General features: G+C 46.9%; 1 protein-coding gene across 3 annotated transcripts in view; it reads right to left on the reverse strand.

The window, feature by feature from the left end:
- MYZAP (myocardial zonula adherens protein) overlaps positions 1-23,049 on the reverse strand; it is an 85,690-nt gene extending 62,641 nt beyond the window's left edge. For 2 of the 3 annotated variants that reach the window (XM_069459449.1, XM_069459441.1), the window contains exons 1-2: positions 22,868-23,049; positions 10,372-10,458 (exon numbers count right to left, since the gene is read on the reverse strand). In XM_069459449.1, coding sequence (XP_069315550.1) covers positions 10,372-10,458; positions 22,868-22,942 — 162 coding nt within the window. In that variant the 5' untranslated portion in view covers positions 22,943-23,049. The remainder of the gene's footprint in view (positions 1-10,371; positions 10,459-22,867) is intronic. The other variant, XM_069459458.1, reaches the window with a different exon arrangement.
- Positions 23,050-24,812: the final 1,763 nt, after the last annotated feature.

Raw genomic sequence — 24,812 nt, forward strand, 5'->3', positions numbered from 1 at the left:
TTTTTGTTTTAAGAATGTTTGTGTTTATGTGTGTAAAACATCTAAAAAGATAGAATCCAAACCTTTCACCAGTTTCCTCATTAAAAATGGGATTCTATTTCTTCCTTTATGCTCTTTTGTACCCTTTGAGGTTTTTTTTGGAAAAAAAAATTTTTAAAAACATTATGTTTGAATTGGTCATTTTTATGTGTCAGAATCTAAATAAAAGGCCCCTGGGAAGGACACAGCCCCAGGACTTTGCTCAGGAGCAGGGCCACAGCCATGGCATGGGCCACTCCAGGAGAGGACTCCTGAGGCAGCCTGCAGAGCTGCCCGGCCACAACAGGGAGAGGGAAGGCACGCTTACCGTGAGAGAGAAGAAAAGATATTTGCTAGCAATTTTACTATATATTATTTCATTATATATTTATTATAAATTATATTTTCTTTAATCCTCACAATAACCCTACTATGTAAATATTATTAGTTCTTCCAAGGTGGCAGCCTACAAGTGCTTTCCAAATGTCTTTGCAAATAGAAGCTCTTTCCTGGACTACAACATCCCCAAACAGCTAAGAGTCAGGAGCAGAACTGGAACCCACATTTCCATGTGGCATCTCAGAGTCTCAAGGGGTAGGGAAGCCGAGAGCCTGGCCCTCAGGTCCCAGGGGCATTTGGAAGAGGCAGGCCCAGGATGGGGGGCTTTTCTCCACATCCCCACCCTACCCCTAGCCCCCTCCTGACTCTCTGCCTTCTTTCTGTTCCTCTAGGGGCCAATCTGAAAGGCCCCTTCGTCCAGAATGCCTTCCCTGACCCTTTGGCCCTGGCAGGGCTCCTTGGTCTATTCTCACACTGCTCCACGACACCCACCCCAGCCACAGCTGAGTGACTGCTGGTATCCTTACGTACGTGAGGCTGCTTCCCTACCGACTGTGAGTTCCAACAGATCTAGGGCCTTCTTCGTCATCTTTTCCACTATAATTACCACTATAATTACCACCATCTAACAGCGACTGACACACGAGATTCTCAATACCTAATTGCTGAATGAACAGGGAGCTTTAGAAGTTGGAAGAGGCTCTGGGCAATTACCCAGAGTACATAAACATGGTCCAGCTGCAGGGAACACCCTCGGTTCTTCTTAGATGGAGGAACACATTGCTGATCTTTACCCCAATCACAACATGTATACCCAGAAAAGTTGCTAAGGAGCAGAGACTGCTATCACTTTGAAAAAAATGTCAGTGTGCTTTTGGTCAAAAACTGGAGAACATGGGGAAAAAAAGAAAAGAGCTGGTATTCTGGATAAGGTGTTTGTGACTCAATTTTTCTCCTCTTATATCCCTTAAAATATCTCCCTACAAGATAATTTTCAATTTTTTTAGGCATGATAATGGCATTGTGGTAATATTGAGAAACAGTCTTTATCGTTTAGAGAAACATGCTGCAATATTTATGACATCTATTTATTTCTTTGCACAGGGTGGAGGAAGCAGATGGGTGTGTAGACGAGGCGGGACTGGCCGTGGGCTGAGGGCTGTTGGGGAAGGGGGAAGGGTCAGTGGCTCATTTATACTAGTCTGTCTCATTTCGTATATGTTTGAAACCCTCCAAAATTAAATTTTTTTAAATTTAATGCTGCTTGGTATGAAAAAATAAAATTTTTAAAAATGTATAGCAAACCTACTGAAAGCCTCCCGGGCATGAAACAATGCTAGGCAAAATCACCTTGAAAACAAAAGCCCTAATAAATGCATAGGATAAAAAGAAAATTATTACCAAGGAAGAGAAAAGGAAACGACCAAGTGAAAGGCCATTCCATATTCCCTAAGAGAAATGCACCAGCATTAGCAACAGGTGTAATCAGTAACACACACAGAGAATCTCCCAATTAAGCTATTCCTTGCGAGTGCTCACAGCTCAAAATTTACCTACAGGGTCTATGGCTGTTTTCCCTAAAGATACACTTAGCAGCAACTGCCTTAGAAAGAAAGAGAAACTACAGAAAAGTAACTCAGCCTAAATGCCTAGTATAAGGGATTTACTGGCCCCTGGAGAGCTTAGGTTAACAAGGCCAGTGACATTACTCAATCCTACATCAGAGTATATGATCCTACAATGCAACAAGCTCCACAAAGACAGGGGCTGTATCTGCCATATTCAGTGTTATGTCCCGGGTACTCGGCATAAATAGATGCTCCACAAATACATTTTGAAGGAAAAAAGAAAGACAGGATATGTGGAGTATTTGATCATCCCAGACACTGAGGATCCATCTGTGCAAAGAAGAAAATCCTCTGGTCAGCGGGGCTGTCAGGGCATAAATAACAGCAGAAACACAGCTCAACATAGATCAGAACTGACAGTGGGAGACTGCCACAGCCAAGCCCAGCCCCAGAGGCTAGGACGGGCAGCCGGTCACACGTCCGGGCTGCCAACGTGACTTAAAAGGACCAGAACATGACTTGAATGCCTTGCAAAATAGAAGTCAAGTTATTTCCAAAACTTCTTGCTCTGCACCTCTTCTCTCCAGCCAGAGGGCAGCAGCCAGCCCAGGGGACTGTGTGACAGCGGCACCACCCCGTGCACCCTGTCCCTCCTGCAGGCAGAGCCCGCACTGTCAGGAATGTGCTCTGGCCTGTCTGACCTGCGTGTCCATCTTAGCAAATTACTCATCCCAGGTCGTTATTTACACTTGACATTGTTTTGCCTTCTTGTGACAAAAATGAATTTCTCCCCACAGCCTGGGAGAGAAATAGGGAGGAGATGGGCAGCCCCATATTGTCAGAGAAATCAAAACCTTTGGCTTATTAAAAATGCTTGGCCAGGCACAGTGGCTCGAGCCTACAGTCCCAGCTACTCTGGAGGCTGAGGCAGGAGGATCGCTGGGGCCCAGGAGCTCAGGGCTGCAGTCGAGCTACGACAGCGTCTGTGAATAGCCACTGCTCTCCAGCCTGAGTGACATAGCAAGACTTCATTTCTTTAAAAAAAAAAAAAAAAAATTTTTTTAATTTGTTATTTCTGATTATCTCACAGAGTGAATAGTACCTACTTCCTAAATAAACTCATGCTGAGAAAAAATATCACTTAGAATACCTGAGAAGGAAAAGAAAAGCTTTCAGCCAAGTAGAAGTCCCAAAAAGAGTGGCAGTTGTCACGACAGCCTTGACAGGAGGTAATTTCAAGTTACGACTTTACGGCTTGTGTGTGGATGATACCTGCATGGGCCCAACAACTCCAGTGAAAAAGGGGAGATACATGGGAGGGGAAAAAAATCAGGAACTGCTTTTCTAGAACCTGGGGTACAGTACACACCTTGGGTAACCTTGACTGATAAAATGTAAATATTCTAAAGAGACTTTCCCTGATAGGAGAAAGCACGCAAGCTGATGTTCCCATGGCAACATGGCCAGGCCAACCTGAGTTGGAACTGCAAATGCACTATCTACTAGCCGTGTGGCCTGTGCAAAGTCATTTACTGTACATCACCGAGCTGCAGGGTCCTGAACAGTAAAATGCGGATACTACCACCAATTTCAGGGGCCAGTCTAAGGAACACATGGAGTAACACACACAAACACCTAGTGTGCTGATGGCGTACTGGTAGATGCTGCAGTTTCTAGTATCGGTGTTGTAGTTTCTTTATACTTCTGAGTATCTGGGTTTCAAGTAAACGCTACATGTCCATCAGGGTGATTCTGTGTGTCTGTCCACCCCTCTTTTCTTATGTCTTTTTGTTGTTCTCATTACAGTCAGCAAATTGGCTGACAGTGAAATGCTCATCCCCAGATTGACTTTGGTTTCTGTTCTTGGGGAGAGAATCACGAAGTCTCACAAGGTTAGAAAAATTGAAGAGGTGTACAGGCCCGTGGGTTTGTACACAATATTCCTCAGGGTCTGACGAGGCTGTAGGGTGGAGGGGTGGGGGCTGCTGGAGGCAGCCAACATAGCCGTGACCTTCACTTTGAACCACAGCCACTGCACTTTGATGATGTCCCAGTGGCACTTCCACACACAGCAGTGTGACTAGAGTTCCACAGCTAGAGAAACGTTAGGGAAAACACTGGCTCTAGGCTAACATTTCCATTCACTGGAAGAGGAAACTGAGGCTCCCAGAGATGACTTGACTGTCCTGGCTACTGCAGTGGCTAGTGAGGGAGCTGGGACCAGACCCCCAGGCCTCGCTGTGACCTCCTGGGGCTGTTCTGTCTAAGAGGCACTCAGAGTCCCTGCATGCTATCACGAAGGGCAGCCGGCTCCCAGCTGGAGCCCTGAATCAGGGCAGCACGTTCCGTACCTGGCAACAGCCGAGATGTTGTATAAACAGTTGCGCCAAGGACGTGAACTTAGCAGGCTTACTCATCAGGGCTTTTAAAGGAAGGGGGACTATAAAACCTACTGGCATGGGTTTCCTCCTTTTCAACATTTTATTGGGCTATGAAAGTCCCCGACTCTACATCCATACTCATATATCTGTTCTTTCTCACTCGGGGTTCCCAAAGATTTAGAGAGCAATAGCTTCTTTAAAAAAAAAAACAAAACTGGTCACTAAAGGACACCTCCAAAGCTGGGATGTTAATTGCTATTGAAAATATTACCTGCTTCAGCTATTTTTTGATTTGCAAAGGACTTCACCATCACTAAGACTCAGAACCAGCTCAAATCAGATTCCCTAAAATTCAGCTATGCAGTGAAACCCTCATTCAACGTGATAAATCTGTAATAGCTGGCGTGGGCTCTGTCTCTTGTTCCTCTGTGTGTGTGTGTGTGTGTGTGTGTGTGTATACCTGCATATGCACATAGCAATACTTTGCATATGGATTTGCATAGGAATATGGATACACACATTCACAAAGTTCTTTGAAAATGACAGGTATTTAATTCAAAATTATCTACTACTAACTTTAATTCTAATGTGCAACAATTTTATAAACATCATATTCCACATTTATCAATTTCTCAACATGTAATTTGGGCCTGCAAACTAATCAGCATTCCCTCTCTTGTATTATTAATGATTTTTAATATACAAATAAAAGCCATAGATAATTCATCTGAGTTGCTAATACAATTCAAGGTGACTATATCCCTCAAAGAAACTTATTATGGGTTGAATTATATCCCCAAAAAAGATAAGCCTCAGTACCCCAGAATTTGACCTTACTTGGAGATAGGGTCCAGTTAAAATGAGGCCATTACAGTGGACCCTAATCTAATCTTATTAGTGTCCGTATGAAAGGAGGAAAATTTGGACACAGAGACAGGCACAGGGGAATGCCACGTGAAGACCAAAGTTATGCTGCCACAAGCCAAGAATTGCCAAGAGCCACCAGCAGCTGGAAGAGGCAAAGGACTCTCCTGCAGAGTCTCTGGGGAAGCACCTGCTAACACCTTGACCCCAGACGTCCGGACTCCCGAACTGTGAGAGAACACACTTCTGTTGTTTAAGCAATCCAGGTTTTCGTGCTTTGTTATGGCAGCCCTAGCGAGCTAATATAAAATGCAATCATCATAATCAACGACCATTCATGAAGCACCTACTACGTGCAAGCAGGGAACTAGACTCTGAGAAGACAATAAAAAGACAGCTTCATTTCTCTACATGTACGGATATGGCTAAGCACATATTACATTCAGATTTCACAGAAAAACATATCTATGCACACGTAGAGTGCTTAGCAGTAGATGGCCAGTAGACAGCTAGGGACAGCAGTGGTAGCATATCCTGTAGTTCCAGGGAGGGGTCGTCATGGCAGCCCACCGCAGTCAGGGAAGTTGTCAGAGGGGACAAGTGGGCCTTTGGCTGAGCCTCGAAGGACAGAGTAGACTTGGATAAACTGAGAGACAGCAGGGAAGAGACCCCAAGCATGGGCGAGGGCCTCAGCAAGGCTTTGAGGATGGAAGAGATGCCCCATGTTGGGAGATAGTAAGTGGACCTGTCTGATACAGGCAAACCAACCAACAAAAAAAGTGAACAAGAGATTACTGAGTTGGTTTTAGATGGGCTGAGGCTGGGGTAAATGAGTTCACCCAAGAGGAGCCGGCCAGCAGGGTCTGAGTCCTGCAGCCCAAGCAGGATGTCACACTGGAACAAAATCACAATACCAATATTTCGATATTTATTTTGTTATAATAAAATATAGTTATTTTACTTAAAAGGAAAGATATCATCATTTTCTTTTACCCTTTGTCTTTATTTGCCATTGCAAAATCTGAGAGAGGGTCAAGGCCCAGGACTGAATCTCAGGTGGGTTGTTTGAGGAAGAAGGTTCTAGTAAAAATAAATTATCTTAGAGAGGGAGAGATCAGGCTCTAAGAGACAAGGGACTCAGCTCTGGAGGAAATAAGGGGAGAGGGGCAGAGGGAATCTGCTCTGGGAAGAGGGTGTTCAGACTCCCAGAGAAGGGCGGGGGATTGGGTGCCAACAGCTCCTTCCCCCATTCCCTTCCTGCTCTCCCCCCACCCACCCCTACCCTCCACGTATTCCCCTTAATGTCCCTGCCCCATGTCCAAGATGACTGCAACAGGTTCCCTGGAAGTGAATGGGACCCAAACTGGCTCTAGGAGAAATACAGACCATAAACCTTAAAAAGGACACTTGTTCTCACTGGTGATCCTTATTGATATCAATAAGACACCTTGGGAAGCTCTGCAACAGAAAAGGAATGGAGGCCACGCCCAGTGGCTCACGCCTGTAATCCTAGCACTCTGGGAGGCCAAGGCAGGGGGATCGCTTGAGGTCAGGAGTTTGAGACCAATCTGAGCAAGAATGAGGACCCCAACTCTACAAAAAATAGAAAACTTAGCTGGGCATGGTGGCTTGTGCCTGTAGCTGGCCAGGTTGAGGCAGTAGGACCACTTGGGCCCAGGAGTTTGAGGTTACAGCGAGCTATGATGAGAGTGTCACTGCACTCTCTAGCCCAGGTGACAGAAAGAGACCCTCTCTTAAAAAAAAACACTTTTGGCACCTTGCAATTCTGTGTGTCCCAGGAGGGGCAGCCACATTGAGACCACATCAGGTGAAGTGGCCCCTCCAGAGTGTCCTAGCTGGTGCGTGGCCTCTGGCTCCCAATGACTCATGCCAGGAACCTGGCCAGGACATGGTGACAAAATCACCCAGAACAGCCTCCTAGTTGCCACCAGGACCTACAAGGGCTGCCACCACCCAAGGACTTCAGTCCCAGAGAAACAGCCGTCCCACCCTCCTCCTCTCTACCCTAGTTCTTCTGCAGTGAGTCACCAACACGTCACAGGCAGGCACTTTGACTGTGCACCTGTGTAAGAAGCATCTGGTGCACGAAACCCCAGGGGTTTCTGTCCTGTGCTCCTCAGAGCCTTGGAGTTCTCGGGCACCCACACGAGGGTGCCTGGGGGTCGAAGGGCAAAGAGAGGCTGGGAGGACTTGGGCCCCCACCAGTGCCACTTTTGCCTGGTTTACACGTGAGGATTCAGTATAACATTGTGATCCAAAAAAAAAAAAAAAAAAAGAGGGCTCCTTTTGCTTTAACAAGTTTGAAAAGCTCTGTTCAAGGCCAGTAAGCAAACTGGCACACAACTTGGTTATCAGCCCCACTTGACATAGCTAAACACATGCGTCTCTTTCCTTGGGAGCACTTGATTCTTCTTCAGTGGTGACAGGCCCTCCAGGGCACCTACCACCCCAGTTCTGGCACTCAGAAACCCCTCACAAACATCTGCCCAGTCACGCAGCTCGGGTCTGACTCCAAGAGACCGAGCTCCCCAACTCCCTCCCCGTGCATACGGACGGGCACAGCCAGCACCCTCGTCCTGCCCCTCACTCCAGCTTGGGCCCCTTCTTCAAAAAGTGTTCTAAGCAGCCGTGCGCCCTGGATACAGCCCAGGCCCACTTCTCTGAGCAAGCCATCAGCTCTCAAAGGGAGGGGAGAAAGGAGCAGTGAGGGCAGAAGGGGACACCCCCACAGCAACAGAGGGCCCCTCAATCCTACTCATCAACAAGTGTCCAGTGGCAGAAGCCAGACCATTCCCACTTTCTGCTTGGGGATGAGCTTCACCTCCAAACTTTTTCTTTGGAGAATGTTCAAATCTACAGAGAAGCCAAAAGACCGCAGTACCATTATCACAAGAAAGTTAACATTTAATAATATTTGATGTAGGGTTCATATTTGAAAGTATATAATTTATCCCAATATGTCTTTTAGAGATTTTTTGGACCAAGATCTAATCAAGGTTGACTCACTGCATTTAATGTTAAGTCTCTTTTAGTCTCTCTTACCTACAACAGATTCTCATCTTTTTTTCTAATAACATTAAATTTATGAAGGGGTTAAAGCCAATTGTTCCGTAGAATGTCCCATATTTTGGGCTCTTCTGTTTCCTTATTATTAGAGTCCATTAACCAAGTTTGGCATGAACGTTACATAGGTCATACTGTGCACCTCTCCATCACATCACCTCAGGTCCCGGAACGTCAGCTGCCCCACGACTGGTGATGCTAGGCTGGATCACGTGATGGAAAACGTGGCCCGCCAGCCCACTCCACTGTGAAGGAACATGTCTCTCAAGAATCAGGGAGTAATCTGTTGAGGTAATTAGTACCCTAAGACCACGTGAGCATCCCATCCCACAATAACCTGTCACCAACTAGTTTTTGCCTCTATTGATGAATCTACCTGGGGGTTGCAAAATAGAGACTTTCTAAATGGATTAGCTTGTGTTCTATGAAGAAGAGCCTTCTCTTTTCCAACACCTCCCCTTTCCCAGTTATCACTATATGCATATGGATTTTTTTAAAATGATTCTATGTGTCATAACACACTACTGTCATTATTCTTTTCCATGCTCAGGTTGCTCCAATTTTGGCCAGTGAGAGCCCTTTCAAACCGGCTTCTGGGTCCCTTGCTGTGACCCCACTCATCTCTGAGCACCAGCTTGCTTCCTAGCCCCAGGTGTCCCGGGCCCACCTCGTGCTCTCCATGCTCAGCCGTTTCTCTGGATCCTTTTAGAGGGACTCATCCTCTCTTTTTAGGCAGATCAGCAACTTTACATTCTCTCACCTTTCTCTCATCATAACTTCATTTTCCTTCCTGTCCCTGTCATTCATCATCTGCACTAGCACAGGCAGCTCTTTGTCCTTGGTAGGAAGCGGGGAGAGGAAGGATGTAGGAGACGGAAGGGGACACAGAGACCTACTGGAAACCCAGGGGCATTATCAATCGCCTAGCAGTCAACAAGAAACTTCCTTTTGTATAGTTGACCACATTATTGGTTAACTCTAAAGCAAGGCTTGTATTTCAGGAGGTCACTATCTCATGATTTCATTTACGAAATTTATATTCTATCATATCATTTTATTTTGTTTTATTTTATATCCACATAATATATATGCACAAGAAAAAATACGCCTACGCCTAGTCCCTGGCACTCCTGTCCTCTTCTCTCCATCAGCACTTACTACCTCCTAACTGCTATAAAATGTACTTAATTACTTTATTTTCATTCTTATCTCACCAAAATGCAAGTTCCATGGATGACAGATTTTTTGTTTGTTTGTTTACTGCTTTGTTCACTACTCTACTCCTTCTGCCTAGAACAGTGCCTGGAATACAGTAGGTGCCTCATAATTGCTTGTGAATGAGTAAAATGGCTTGGCCAGGACCAGAGGCCTAGAAGTAAACAGGACTTCCTCTTTACCCTTTAACCCCCGGCTCCAATGTGACCTCCCAAGCAGTTATTCCCATCTCCGTGTTCCCAGAGCCCTCATTACACCGCTGGATCCCAACACTTGAAATATCACATCATCACTGTGTATTTATACAATAAATAAATAAACCTGTCTCACCTGGAAAAGTGCAAGTTCCTCTAGGGCAAGGACATACTTATCGTCATGGCCCCAGCACTAGCACACAAGCTGGCACAAACATGTTTGCTGAACGTCTCCCCCCCCAGCCGAGAAGGTGCCCTTTCCCCACGCCACAGCCCCGCCGCGCCTTCCTCTGCCCCCTGGGAGCTGGGCCCGGCTGCTGCTCCAAGCTGCTGGGAAGGACTCTGGCCCCGCCAGCGGGCACAATGGGCCCTTTGACTCAAGTGGACTGGGCTGTTTCAGGAAAACCCACATACCCTGCCACAGCACCTGTCACTAAGGCCAGTGTCCCTGCAGCTTAGAGGCAACACAGAGCCACAGTGTTCACCGAGAAACAAGAGCAGGGCACGCCGCCGGCAGAGCCAGCTGGGGAGAGTAGTCTGTGTGCTGGGAAGACGGGAGATGAGGCGGGAAGGTGAAGAGGGCCTTTCTCCTCATCAGGGCTGCTGACAGGAGCCTGTGTGAACAGCCCGGCTAGGGCACAGCAGGCAGAGCCGGTTAAGAGGACAAGGACCGGAACCTGTGGAAGCCTTGGCTCGGACATGCCTTACCTGCTCTTTTCTCTCAACCTTCTTTTCGCTTTGCTCGGGAACTGGACTCTCAGGAGGAACGGTCAGCCGCAGTCTGCAGACATTGGCCTGGAAGAGGTGGAGAGGAGAGGTCAGGCAGGAGCCAGCTTTTGGGGCAGGAAGAGCCAGGTGACCCTGGGCTTTTCACAGCCTGTTCCCCAACTTCCGATGGGGTCATGTACCGAGCACACAGGAGACTGTGACAAGGCCAGCCTGTGCCTCTGCTGGGCCCAGCACAGGCACCCACCACCGGCCACTCAAAACAAGGGAACTCCCGAATAACTTCATAGATTTCAAACTTTGTATAACAATAGCTCAGGTTCCATAAGAATATGTACAAAACAATCTCATCTTACAAGTATAGTCCAAAACTGTTAGAGGCAATAGAGGCCTAAATACACACAGTGGTTCTCTCTAAAGCGGTTAGACTTCAGTTGATTGGGGGAGGAAAGTACTTTCTACTTGGCTATATATTTAATTTTTCTACAACAGACATGTACATGATTAACACAAGATTTTTTTTTAAAGAACACCCATGTTTATAGCAGCATTATTCACAATAGCCAAAAGGTAAAAGCAACCCAGATGTCCACTGACAGATGAAAATGTGACTTACACAGTCAATGGAAAGGGATTCAGCCTTAAAAAGGAAGGAAATGCTGATACATGCTACAACATGGATGAAGCTTGTGGATATTATGCTAACTGGAATAAACCAGTCATAAAAAGACAAATACTATACGATTCCACTCATATGAGGTACCTGGAGTAGTTTAAATCACAGAGACAGAAAGTAGAATGGCGGTTGCCAGGGGTAAGGAGATGGGGGATTGGGAGGTTAGTGTTTAATGGGCATGGAATTTCAGTTTCAGAAGATGAAGAAAGTTCTAGAGATGGATGGTGGTGCTGACTGCACAACAACGTGAATGCACTTAATGCCACTGAGCCATACGCATAAAAACGGTTAGAATGGTCAATTTCATAAGTATTTTGCTACAATTTAAAAACAAAACCAAAGCTGCTCGTGTTTGCTTAATACAGACTAAAAGTAAGACAGCTAGCTGGCAAAGCATATAAGCATATAAGAACACAGTAATTATGATTAATAAAACATCTGACTCCTTGATTAACTACACCACCATGAATATTTGTCACCAATCACAGAGACTCTCATGTCAGTTTATTAAAGGCTGCCACAAAGTTCACTGAAATATTGGAATAAAGGCTCCTAAATGATTATTAAAAGTCTAAACTGTACCATTTCTCTTAAAATAAAAAAAAAATTACACATTGAGAGAAGCTCCAACTTGCATGATTTATGAATATCCTATCGACAAAGGGTGAGTATAAACAAAGTCATTTTCCTACTCAATAGAGCAGAAAAAAAAAAGACTACTATAATCTGCAGTATAAGGGGGCAATAACAATAGCTAACCATGCATTTAGCACTTGCTGTATGCCAGGCACGTTCTAAGTGTTTACATGTATTTATTCACCTAATTCTCGCCACCACCCTGTGGTAACAGGTCCTCTTACCAGCCCCATTTTGCAGATGATGAAGCTAAGTCTCCGAAGGGTCACATGGCTAGGAAATGGCAGAGCTGAGATTTGAACCCAGGCAGTCTCCAGGGCCTGTGCTCTCTGAAATGCCACATGCTTGCCCCCAATTACAGGTTGAATTGTGTCCCCCTAAAATTCATACACTGAAGTGCTAACCTTCAGTATCTCAGAATGTGACCTGATTTGGAGATAAGATCTTTCCAGAGGTAATTCAGTAAAAATGAGATCATAAGGGTGGTCCTAATCCAAAATGACTGGTGTCCTTACAAAAGTGGGAAATTTGGAGACAGACACACATACAGAGAGAACGCCATGCGAACATCAAGACAGCCATCCAAAAGCCAAGGAGAAAGGCCTAGAATAGATCATTTCCTCACAGTCCTCAGAAGGAACCAACCTTGCCAACACCTTAATTTTGAACTTCTAGTCTCCTAAACTGTAAGACAATACATGTCTGTCGTTCAAGCCACCAGCTTTCTGGTAGTTTTTATGGCAGCCCTAGCAAACTAATCCTCGCCAGCCCCGCCCCGACCTGGTTTGCAGGGTCACAGATCTACACTGGTCTACAGGGTGGCCTCTGAGCAAAACTACCCTGCCGCCTAGAAGCCCAGGGCTGGACAGGATTGTAAAAGACCTTTTAAGTCCAACCTGCCCACCCATGAAGGAACCCCACACCCAACGATGTACCTGGGAACCAGGTGGGAACTAGGTGGGAACAAGGTGAGAACCAGCCTATTCATTTTCAATGAACAGGTTAGAGAAGCCAAGTTTGAGATCCAGGTTAACACTTCCACATATACCATTGCCTCCCTCCAAGGCATCCCATTAGGCTACCAGGCACCTCTAACTTCCTGACACTGAGTTTACAGGTTCTTCTTCAGAATTTCTACTTAAGAGGCCCACGGTTGTCCTCGGACTGCAGCAGAATTCCCCTTTCTCTAGACAGTCCTCCTGTCCCTTGAACCTCCTTTATCCTGGACTAGCCATGTTCTTTAAGTCACATGACTTGGTTTCAAGACCCCCACCCCATCTTCTTTCTCCTCTGGGTAAGCCTCATCCCCCAGTGACCTCAGGGTCAGATATGGCCTATCCCCCAAAGCTATCAACACCTCTTGTGAAGCCAACTTTACAACCAACCTTCAAAGCTCACCACCAGGCACGTTGGCCGGAAAGAAACCAAGCCATACCACCAGGTAGCTCTATCCTGCAGGCAGCAACACTGATGGGAATTCATGGCATTTGCACAAACATCCATGTGTAACTCACACCAGGTAGGCGATCCAAATCTGCAATGCTCAACAATCTTCTCTATTAGGCTGGGTCTAATCTATGGCATAATTCCACTGGGAAAAGGAAGTGCTTTTTTCCTGGCACCATATCCCCTATACATACATGTGTGTGTGTGCACACATGCACATACATACATGCATATGCACATGCATGCACACGCACAGGCTCCAGCTGTGTGACCATGGGCAAGTTACTTTATCTCTCTGAATCTCAGGAGTAAAATGGGATAACAGGAGGGTGCCTGGCATATATAGTAAGCCTCTATGAATGTTGGATATTTTTATTATTATCTGTGTATTATCATCATCCTGTCATCCTATATGCTCCAAAATGAAACAGACCTACTTGAATTCACAGCCCTGTTTCCATAAAAATGACAATTTGGTCAATGGATCTGGGACATTAGCACTGTAAGGGATGCCTATTGGTTGGCTGATTACTCTAGAGGGGTAAAATTTTCAGAAAGGGTACCCCATGGGTTCTATGACCCAAAATGAGATGGTCCCTCCTCCTGTTTGAGCCCATTCTACATCTGCCCACCCAGAATTTGATATTCCTCGACACGCTAGCTGGAGAGCTGGGCGCACCTTATACATAAAGCTCTCACACTGAGCCACTTATACCCTGGGGTATATAAAGCCACAGGGTAAACAGAACACATAAAATAAAATGAACTTGTAAAATAAAATATTTGACTTCAAAGATATTTGGCAGTTGCAGCAGGTGCTTGAGGATACACCCCAGGGCCCTGTTCTAACTTTACTCTTGCCAATAGAGGTGCTCTGATGGAAACCTTAAGGAGCACAGCTAGTTTTTCTTTAGCAAATGCTGACCCAGTGGTGGACTGGCTGTTTAGGAGCACTTTAAACCCATCTTGGAACAGGATCACACATCTTCCTTACAAGATGGCCAAATGTACTTCCATGGGGAAAACAGAAAGCTGCAGAAGACAATGTTAAGAATAATCCCATTTTATTTTTTAAATACACTTGTGTAGATTTAGGGGGAAAAATATCCTTAAGGAAACACAACCAACTGTTGATGGTGTTTATCTCAAGAAAATATTTTTGTGTTGCTTCCAACTGTTTCAAGTAAGTGTGAGTTTTATAATTAGAGGAATAATAGTAGTATAATTAGAAAAATAATAAAGATTGAAAGAGAATGTGTCAGAAAGAGAAAGAGACAGAGAGAGAAGGGGACGAATCCTTTCCAAAGCCACAGGACCATTTCAGGAGCAGCAAAGAGACTATCCCGAAGGTCTAGAAGGTACTCTGAATTCCCAATAGAAGCACTAGGGAAAGTAACCCCTGCACCCACCCACAAGGCTGAGCTGGTACAGTCGACCTCCATCCATTCATTCAGCTGGAGCAACCTCCCTGTGGGAAAACCTCCCACTGAGTAAGACCAAGACAGTGCTGCTTACCGCTAAGATTTTTATGATGCTGGTCTCCACGATTTCCTGAAACTCAGATACACAAAACTGAGAGCTCTCCCAGACTGGGAAGTACCTGAGAGGCACTTATCCCTGGGGGTTTCCACAGCAGCTGGTTCAGGCCTTGTGTTCTGAGCAAGGCAAAGGAAGAACTGCACCTTACTCCAAACACCACTGCTATTGGACCACCTGTCCCCGAAGCAAGGGTCCCTTCCAACAGATCGAAGCAGGAAGCCGGACTCAGTGTATTTCATTACTCAGTTACTGAGCATCCACTACTTGTAAAATACATTTTAAGAGCTGTGAAGGTACCATGATGACAAAGAAACAGCTGTGCCCCCAGGAGCTCATTATCTAGAAATACTCCCAAACAAGTCAATCAAGAACACTTGTCGTACTGAGAGACAGGGTAGCTTGGTGGTTAAAGCATGGTGGAACTGCACTTCCTAGGTTTCAATATTTGTTCTGACACCTACTCGCTATAAAGCCTTTGGAAATCTACTTATGCTTCAGTGCTTCAGTTATCTTAGTTGTAAAACAGGGCCAATGATACTATATCCTCTTAGGACTGTTGTGAAGATTAAAAGAGCTAATATGTGCAAAGGGCTTAGAACAGTTTCTGTCACATATTAAGCACTTTGTAAGTGTTCTTTGTTATCATGTATATATATAGGAAGGAGAACACTAATCTTAATTGGAAGTGGGAGCCAATAGGAAGACTCCTAGAGATGACCTTTGAGCTGGGTATAGAAAGACACAAAGGACTTCTTAGGTCAGTGAGGTTTGGAGAATCCATCACCATAACAATAGATAGCTATCAGGCAAGATGTTCCATGCTGTCCAGATGTTAGCATGTAAAATGAGTCACTAAGGCAAAGATCTCAATCATTTGAGGTTTATTAAGCCAGTTTTAGAGCACATTTAGGGAAAACACAAGCCATAGTCACGTCTGTGGCTGTTTTCTTAAAGAGGTTTTTAGGAGGTTTAGTATTTATACATTTCCTTAAAGGGGGGAAAGACATGTAGGGAAGAGGGGCGGGAAGAGGGGCAGGTAGACGGTAAGGTGAAATGGTTACATTCTTGTGAGACTTTACTTAGTGCCCAGGAAATCCACATTTTACATAAGATAAGGTGAATATTTGAACCGAAAAGAGGGGTAAAGGAAGAATCAATTTTGCAGATGTCCTCGGGTAGGTGAAGGAATGATTGCTCTTCTCTTGTCTATGTTCTGCACCTGAGAAGATAAGCTTGTAATCAACATTATCAGTGTGGACAGATTTTAGTTTTAGGAGCTAGACTTAGACCGCAGACCAAAAGTTACAACTGGCATGTACTTGTTCATAGGAGGCCAGCAAAGAATTTCCTTATGAATGGTCCGAGAGGGCAGTCTTTTGTAGATGCCTGAGGCCTTTTACCTTTCCATGGAGATCTGGCTAATGCATAATGTTAGTAACAGCTACTCTTTTGGAAGAGGGTGTTGCATGACTCAGCCTCTAGGCTTGACCTTCCCTTTCGCATAAGGTGTTTGGTGGGTCCTGAGATTTTTCTCTTTTTTTTTTTACAGGCCAGTAGCCAAAGCCAGAGCAGAAGAAGAAAATGGACAATTAGGTGCGTACCCAACTCTACCAATCTACAAATGCCTGATGGAGAAGCACAGACTCTGGTCAGAAGACGAGAGGAGCCATTCAAACCTCCAGAGGAAGAGACAAACATTCAAATCTGAGTTCCATAATTCAGCTGATAGTTATTAAGCACTTTTTATGTTCCATGCACCACAAAGTGGATGGAAGGAAAGACACAGGGGAGAGAACAAGCAAGCTTTGTACCGCAATGGCTTTTATAGCCCTTACAGTGCTCAGTGTGATATCAACACATAATGGGCGTTTGCTCAATAATGTCGGGTGGGTTTTTGTGTTTGTTTTTTTTTTTAGGTTGAACTAAAACAAAGTAAGGAGAATATACCTGAAACTCCCTAGAGAGCCTTCCACTTTCTGCAAACCAACCCCTTGGGACGGACAGCAAGGCAGGAGCAGGCAGCATTCAGGCTTCCTCCATGAGAAAAAGCACAACGAAGCCCTTGTTTGCAACTCAGGGTATCTGGGGAGCAAAGTGCGTCCTCTGGGGCCTTGTTTCTGATCCCCTTTGTGGAGGCAGAGGACCTGGGTCTCTCACCTACGAGTGCTCTTGGGGATCCAGTACCATCAGGCTCTTAGCTTGGGTCTTGCCCAAGGGGAAAATAACCATCTCAGAAAAAAAGAGGGGAGAAGATGACCCAGGGATATGACAGGGACTTGCTAATCACTTTGCCAATCAGATTTCCCTAAGGAAATTAGCCAAATGCATTTACATTTCTCTGGGGCCTGGTCCACTTTGTGACTGTGGATTCCTGCCCTACTCCTCCTAAGGACAGAAGGTGTGGCCCCCGTGGGTGTGACAGAATGAACAGACCCCACACTCTCTCTGCTCAGCACAAGTATCCAATCTCCGGGATCTGCAGCAGGCAACAGAATGGAGCATGCGCCATCTAGATTAGGCTTCTTAGCTCTGCTGTAGCCCTGAAATTGCAGCCCAATTATCTACATCAGGGTAGGGCAAACTTATTCTGTAAAGAGCCAGACGGTAAATATTTAGGTTTTGCAGGCCACTGTAAAAAACATTCTCAGCTCAGAGGCATATAAAGCAGGCCAAGGGCAAGATGTGGCCCAGGGGCAGCAACTGGCTGCCGCCATCTGCATACTTGGACATTTTTTTCCAGGTGGTAGAAAGCATCCAAGCACCCTCTTTCCTGTGTTTGGACAAAATTCATAAATAGGAGGATTGCAACTTCTCCTTCCTGCTCTCTCTGGCTCAAGTCTGTACCAGGCACACAATGTGCCTGAAATGCCAAGATCCAGAGAGAAAACACAGGTCCATGAGGGCACACAAAGATACCAGTGCGACTTGGGGTGTTACGACTCCCCCAGGCTGCCCTCACCACCACCTTGCCCTGCATCCCACAAGGCCCAAGGGACCTTTCTAGAACCCTGTCCCAGGAGTGCTGCCTTTACAAGAAAGCTGTAAGGAGGGTGCAATGCTTAAAGAAGTATTCTTATCTTTGTCTACACATTAGAATCACCTGGGAAGCTTCGTAGACGATATTCATGTTATTCTCTACTTCCAGAGGTTCTCCTTTAAGGGTTCTGTGGTGGGGCCTGGACATGCTACTTTAAGCTTCCCAGCGATTCTATGTGCAACCACGGTTGACAACCACTGACTTAACCAAAGGAATGAAACTCCAACTGTGCAGCAGGATGAGGCAACTGGAATATTTGGAGGACTTCCCAGAACTGTCAAACTCTTCACCTGGGCCAGCAGTCCCATGCATGTGTCACCTGTTTCCTGCCCAGGTGGGTCAGAGGTGATGAGCTGGCTTTATCCCAAGGCTTCTCTTCCTGTTTTCCCATTTGCCATTTCGATGTTAATGTGGCTTCTTTAAGACCTTGGAGAGCCTCCTCCTTCTAAGCACCTATCCCACCAGGCCTGGGGAAGGAGGGTCCCTCAACTCCTCAAGTAGTCAATCATAGGTGCAGCAAGCTATTGTACGGTGCACAGGCCCCTAGGGGAACACGGGAAGGAGGGTTCAGGGAGGGCTTCCTGGAGGAGGAAACCCTCATCAGAGGAGAAGCACAAAGGCAGGCAAAGAGGTGAGGAGCGGCATTGGAAGCTTGGGTGCTGGCAAGCAATTGGAAAGGCTGAGAAGAGTATGTGTAGGGGGAGTGGGGACTGGGCAGGCACGGGTCAGATCAGAGGGCCTCAGTGCAAACCTAAGGAGTTTGAGCTTTTCCCCATCAGTACTGAGGAGGCTCTTGAAGCAGAGGCGTCAGGTGACTAGATTTTGTGTTTTAGAAAGATCAGTCTGGCCTTTAAGAATGAATAAGAGTCAGGAGTGTGATCGACATGTAGGGAAAGAGGTAAACACCGCCATATTACTTTTCCGTGCATTGGAGAAGTAGGGGGACTCTAAGGCCATAACACACATAACTGCTGAAAGTATCTTAGGGGGAAACATTTCAACACGGTCTCCAGTTAGTCAGCCCTGGCTCCACAGCTCCTCGAACTTGATTAGACAACAACTTTTGAGGCTTACTCACTGGAAAGGGTTTCCCCAGTACCCAGAAGCTTGGTGGCGACACCAGTCTCCAGTTCTCTCGTTCAGATGCGGATGCTCAGGATAGGTAAACTACAGCAGGGACCCAGTGCCCTGGAGACACGAAATGGGTCAAAATCACATTCCCCACCCTTTGTAAAACAACCGTGGGATCTCCATTCATGTCTTGGGGAAATCAAGTTTCCTAAACAGTCCCCAGAGCTCAGGTCTGTTCATCCTACATCGGACATGGCCAGGTGGAAGAACAAAAGGATAGAGCTTGGGACACTTTTTTCTGAACCTACAACTGTCGTTTTTTAGTGGCAGAGACTTTTGGCTAAGCCTTAGGGATGCCATGGTTCCAAAACCTCACCACGTGGCCTGTCGGGGGCTGGCTCAGGAGGGCCCTGGTGAGCGGCCAGTCTGTTTTCTGGGGACCCGCCTCCCCCCTCCCTGAGGGGATGCTGCAGCCAGCTTCCTTCCACCACACGCCAAGGTCCCACAACATCCTGTGTCCCTTCCTCAGAGCCCAGAGGATGATACAGAGCTTATGTGTACAGATGCTTCTGTCTACTGGGAAAGGGAAGTGAGATAAACACCTGTCGGACCCATTCACGGGCCAGCCAACGAGAATTCTTGCTTTTGAGCCATTGGACAGAAATGGGACACAGGAACAGGGAGCAATGACTGGCAGGCCCATTCCAGTTTTTAACAGAGGAAGCCTTTGCCAAATAGAAGGAAATATCAGCAAGGGCAGGCTAGGAGATAATCCTATCATGTGCCTTGTTGGTTTTGTTTTGTTTTTTTATATGCCACCCTGGGGCCGCGATACCAGCAACACCAGCCCATGGTCTTATCAAGAAAGCCTGGTGCCGGAGAAAATCCTCGTCAGGTCCATGTCTCACACCACCCTGGCCCGACAGCTCAGCCAAAAACATCCGGCTCCACAAAGCAACACGTGCCTCCCCCAAAGCACACAACCTGGCCACACAAGTGGCCTTTCATTTTGAAGGCTCATCCAGCAAATGAACTGGCATTTATTAAATTCCTTTCGAACACATGAAACAATGTCAATATTTTAAAAAACGCTTCCCCATTCCCCAAGGTCACCATTCTGGCTGTGGTATTCTCCAGCCAATTTATCTTCCTGCTGTTGCCATAGATAAAACTATTTTTAGTGAGTGCACAACTGGTTTGCAGGCAGATTTTTTTTTTTTACATTTCACAACTCCTGTTGGTTGATATCCACAAATGCCTCTCAGAGCTTTGTTTATCAGCTGACAGAAATTACTCTCTCCACTGGTTTTTTTTTTTTCCTTGAGAGATGATTTCAGATAAGAAGAAAGTACAAATTGCAGGTGGCAGCCATTGAACAAAGGATAACTGTTGACCACCTGATTGGACACACTGCCCTTGGCAGCTGACCCAGAGAACTCCCTGCTCAGTGTCAGCTGTCACCACTGTTTCTGGTTGGCTGGAACATCCAGAGCCACGTAGCCTGGTTTCCCCTGCAGTCCCTAATTTGATAAGCTCTTTGGATGAACAGAAATACAGTTTTAATGGCTAACATGTTACTGTTCAAAACCATCACTTGTCCATCATCAGAGAGGAACAACAGAACAGTACAGTCTTTATTGAAAAACTTTTTAACTTCAGGAACACTTTTTATGATTGCTTGTTTGGTCTACGATTTTATTTTCAAGACATCTTGTTCTTGTTTTTCTAAAAAACAACTATTTTTGTCCCAAAGCAGATCCAATGTGCCATCATCATACAGTAGTCATGTGTTGCTTAACAATGGGGATATGTTCTGAGAAATGCATTGTTAGGCGATTTTGCCGTTGTGCCAACATCACAGAGCAAACTTACACAGACCTAGATGGTATAGTCTACTATATACCTAGGCTGTATGGTACAGCCGATTGTTCTGACCGCTGTCATATATGCAGTCTGCTGTTGGCCAAAATGTTGTTAGGGAGCACATGACTATATGCCAAGGATTCCGTTTAGATGAGTATTTCCTCCTTTCAGTACCAATAAATGTCAATTCCCCTACAAATTCTACTCATCCTGCAAGATTACACTCAAACACCACCTGCAGTGAGGGGCCTTCCTCAGATGCCTCAGGAAGGACCTTCCTTTCAGCTTCTACAGAACCTTGTAAACCCTCCAGCCCACTACAACCACTATCACTTTGTATGATGGTAGTTTGGGACAATGTCTGCCTCCACAAGTAGAGTGGACTCCAATGCCCAGCCCTGCCCCACACAGAAGATCTATGAATGTTTAATAAACCAGTTCATCAACGGATCATGGCTTCCCACCATGCCTCCCTCTACACGCACAGAGATAGCTATGACATCCGCAGATCATAAGCAGAGTTGGAAACTGTAAAGATAGCGAGAACCCTAGAACCTTTAGATGTCTTCTTTCCAGAACACGTGGACATCCCTGCATGGTCTGATTCAGAGCCCTGAGTCCTCCAGTCCAAACTATTTCTGCCATCTTATTCAAAAGGCAAGGCCTTTTCAATAGTGTGTCACTATGTGCCAGACACCAAAACACTCATAAACCAAAGAATTACTCCAAAGTAAACATTTGAGGAATCTTCAGAAATGTTACCTGGTATACTAGTCACATTTGTACCCACCCACAACATCACGTTAGCCACCCCAAACAGTCCCCACCTCTGGAGGGGAACTTAACAGAATTTCATGCAATTCAAGCAATCTGGTCACATATAGCTCAGGGCTACCTTTTCAGTGACTTCATGCTTTCTCAGTCGAGATTGTGTTCCAATGGAGAAAGACTTCTATAGAAAAATGCAAATGGAGAAAGATTTCTACAGAAAAATGCAAATACCCAGCTTGGAGTAAGGCCGGGACTGTGGCTGAAAACCCACTTGGACCTAATGTGGATCTATGAAGCTAAGGACTGGACAGCTGGAGTTCCATCAACCTTAAGTGTCTGCTGTGTGCGTGCACACACACACATACACACACAGCAACCCTTCACTTGGCCCACACCCAAGAGTAACACAACACCTTTCTACTAGAGCTAAAGAAAGACAGCTTATGGGGTGACCACCATCACTTGCTTGAGGTATGCAAAAGCAACTAAGTATGCCCAAGGCCAGCCAACAGATAGGAGTACCAAAGGGGGTTTTGATTTGGACTTAACCACCTGTTTGGCTAAACCTTGGGGAAACATGATTACAGAAGTCTCAATCACAGTGAAGAGGTGCCAAAATGATAAGCACTGAATATTGTGATAAATGGAAGAATCAAAAAGCTGCAAACCAAGCCTCTAGCAGTGTGCTGGAGAAAACACGGAGCGTGAAAGGCACACCCTGCATGTGCCTAGCATTTCTTTCACAGAGCATCTGGAGCGGTGAGAAAAGATGCACCAAAGATGGCAGGGAAACAGTGCTTCCAAAGGGCAACCTTCCCTGGAAACGGTGCCGGGGCTTTCGAGGCTGCCACCGCTGCCCCTGTGCTAATATTTAAATCAGAAAGAAGAAAGTGGTTTGCCTAAACCAGAGTCCTACACAACTGGGCTCCTGCGTGGCCAGCTGCTGACCTCTAGTTTGCAAAGTGGTGCCCCACCTTGGCTAAACCCCCCTACAGAATCAGCGTTATTCTATCACCAGTGGACACAAGTGACCCCTTCTTTCTGTTATCAATGGAAGAAGGACAGACTGAGTTTTAAATACCTTCATTACTTTTGGGTCTCAAGGTAAGGACATTGTCGAAATGTCTTCCTTGCTTTTTAAACTGGCGCCACCAATAAACTTGGCTAGACAGAGGAGGCAGGAAGAAGAGGAAATTTCTGGGAATTCCATAAAATTCCCTAAGCCCTCTCCTTCCAGCCGGTGGGGCGCCCCTGAAACCTTGAGAGGGAGGGTCGCAGCCCGAGCTAGGGGACCGGAAAGTTGAGCCTACAGGGTAAGACGTCGTCGGGGACAGGGGCTGGCTCCCGCGCGTCCCCATCCGCAGACCCCCTACAGAGGGGGCAGCCAGGATGGGAGAACCGCACCAGCACGGCGGCGACTCCCGCCCCCAGCTACTCACCCTCCTGCTGGGCGCCCCAGGCGACCTGGCGCTGCCGCCCGAGAGCAGGGTGACCGTGGACGTGGAGCGCAGCATCCCGCAGCGGCGGCCTGCAGCAGGCTGGGCACCGGCGCTCCTCGGGGGCCGAATAAGCGCGCGGGGCCCGCCCTGCGCGGGGGCGACGCGAAGACGGCTCGGGCCACAAGCTGCTGCGGCGACGGGCGCTGGAGGGGGCGGTCGGCGGGGGCGGGGCCGGGGCCGGGCAGGGCCGGGCCGGGGCGGGGTGAGGGCGGGGCCGAGCGTGCTGGTCCGACCCGTCAGGCTGCATTTTCTCCCCCGGGCGCAGACCCGGCCAAAGTTGAGCGCCATCCTCTCCCACCGCGCTGCGCCCTCCCAGGCTCAGTCCCGGGCCGGCAAGGGGCCCTGGACACCCTCGACGCCCAGGTTCCCTCGGTCGCCCACAGAGTCGAAGTCCACCTGTCCGTTCAGCCTCGCGGGCCACCCCCACCCCTGGCTGCCCCCAACAGTCACTTGCTGCACCTTCGAATCAGTGGGACCCTCACCCCATGTCATTCACTCAGTATTTACTGAGTGCCTATCATATGTCTCTTCCTGCAGCCAACACAGTCGACTGGCTCTTGGCCACGTGGAGTTTGCAGTCTGGTGGGCTGGCTGGCACTGTGTATTAATAGAAAAGGGGATACCGGGCACTAAAGGAGCACACGGCGGCCTCGGGAGCCAGAAAAGTTGGTGAGGAGGTGATGACTAAGCTAAGACCTGGAATGCAGGTAGGTACGAGTAGGCCAGACATAAAGGTGTTCACAACTTCTTGTATTTATTCAGTGATTACCGTAGGCCATGGCCGGCCGGCACCTTGCATGTGTTACTTCATTTAATCCTCACAAGCATCCTTTGAAGTAGGTGCTACTATCATCCTGTATCCCCAGTTTGTAGATGAGGACATTGACTCACCAAGGCATTGAGTAACACAGCAGGGCCGCACTGGCCACTCTGGGGCAAAGGTAGGATGTGAACCCCCCAGTCTGACCCTAGTGCCTTGCTTGTCCCCTCTGCTGTGGCCTAGCAGAAGGAAGAGGGAGTTCCAGGCCAAAAGAACTGGCATATGCAGAGATGGGAGGGAGGCAGGGGAAAGCATGATACATTTTTCAGGAACTGGAAGTATCACAGCACGTGGCACAAATGGTGGAGAAGCAGCAGAAAAGAGCTGGGGCCAGGTCATGAGGAACCTGTGTGCTTAGCTAAAGGATGTGGCCTTTATCCTGAGGACAAAGTGTTTTTCCACAAAGGAAGACACAGTCTCTGTCTACTGGTCCTTCAAAGCCCAGGTCAAGCACTGTGTCCCCTCTGAGCTCTCCAGGACCTCCACCCTAAATGCTCTGGCTCAGGAATTTAGCAGCTCATTGGGACCACATCATCTGTTAGAGTCATCTGTGTGTGCCTGTCCCCTTTCCTTCTGGAGAGCAGGGTCTGGACCTCACCCTTCTCTGAATGCCTAGGTGTCACCAACAAGGAAGATGCTGAAGAAATGGTGCAGCACAGAATTACAAATGATCCTGTGAAACCCACTCCTTTTGCAGATGAGGAAACTGAGACCGGTATATATAAGTGACTTTCCTAACGTCACAGAGCCTGCTCTTCACCATCCCCATCATCATTCTCCCTGCAGCTGTGCCTGTGCTCTAAGCATTTTATGTGCATTTTCTCATCCAGTTCTCACGATGACACTATAAGGTGGATGCTGTTATCACCCCCATTTTGCAAATGAGGAAACTAAGGCCAGCGACATTAGGCAAAGTGGTGAACAGCTGGGACCAGATGTCTAGTCGTCTAACTCCGGGCCTTCTGCTTTTTACTACATCTGTCTCTGCATCCTTCCATCCACCCACCGCTTCCAAAAAGAGGTCGTTCCTGAGAGGTGCCTTCCCATTTGATTCCACACAGCCCC

The sequence above is a fragment of the Eulemur rufifrons genome, chromosome 2 (assembly GCF_041146395.1).
Source record: "Eulemur rufifrons isolate Redbay chromosome 2, OSU_ERuf_1, whole genome shotgun sequence".
In the NCBI taxonomy this organism is placed as follows: Eukaryota; Metazoa; Chordata; class Mammalia; order Primates; family Lemuridae; genus Eulemur; species Eulemur rufifrons.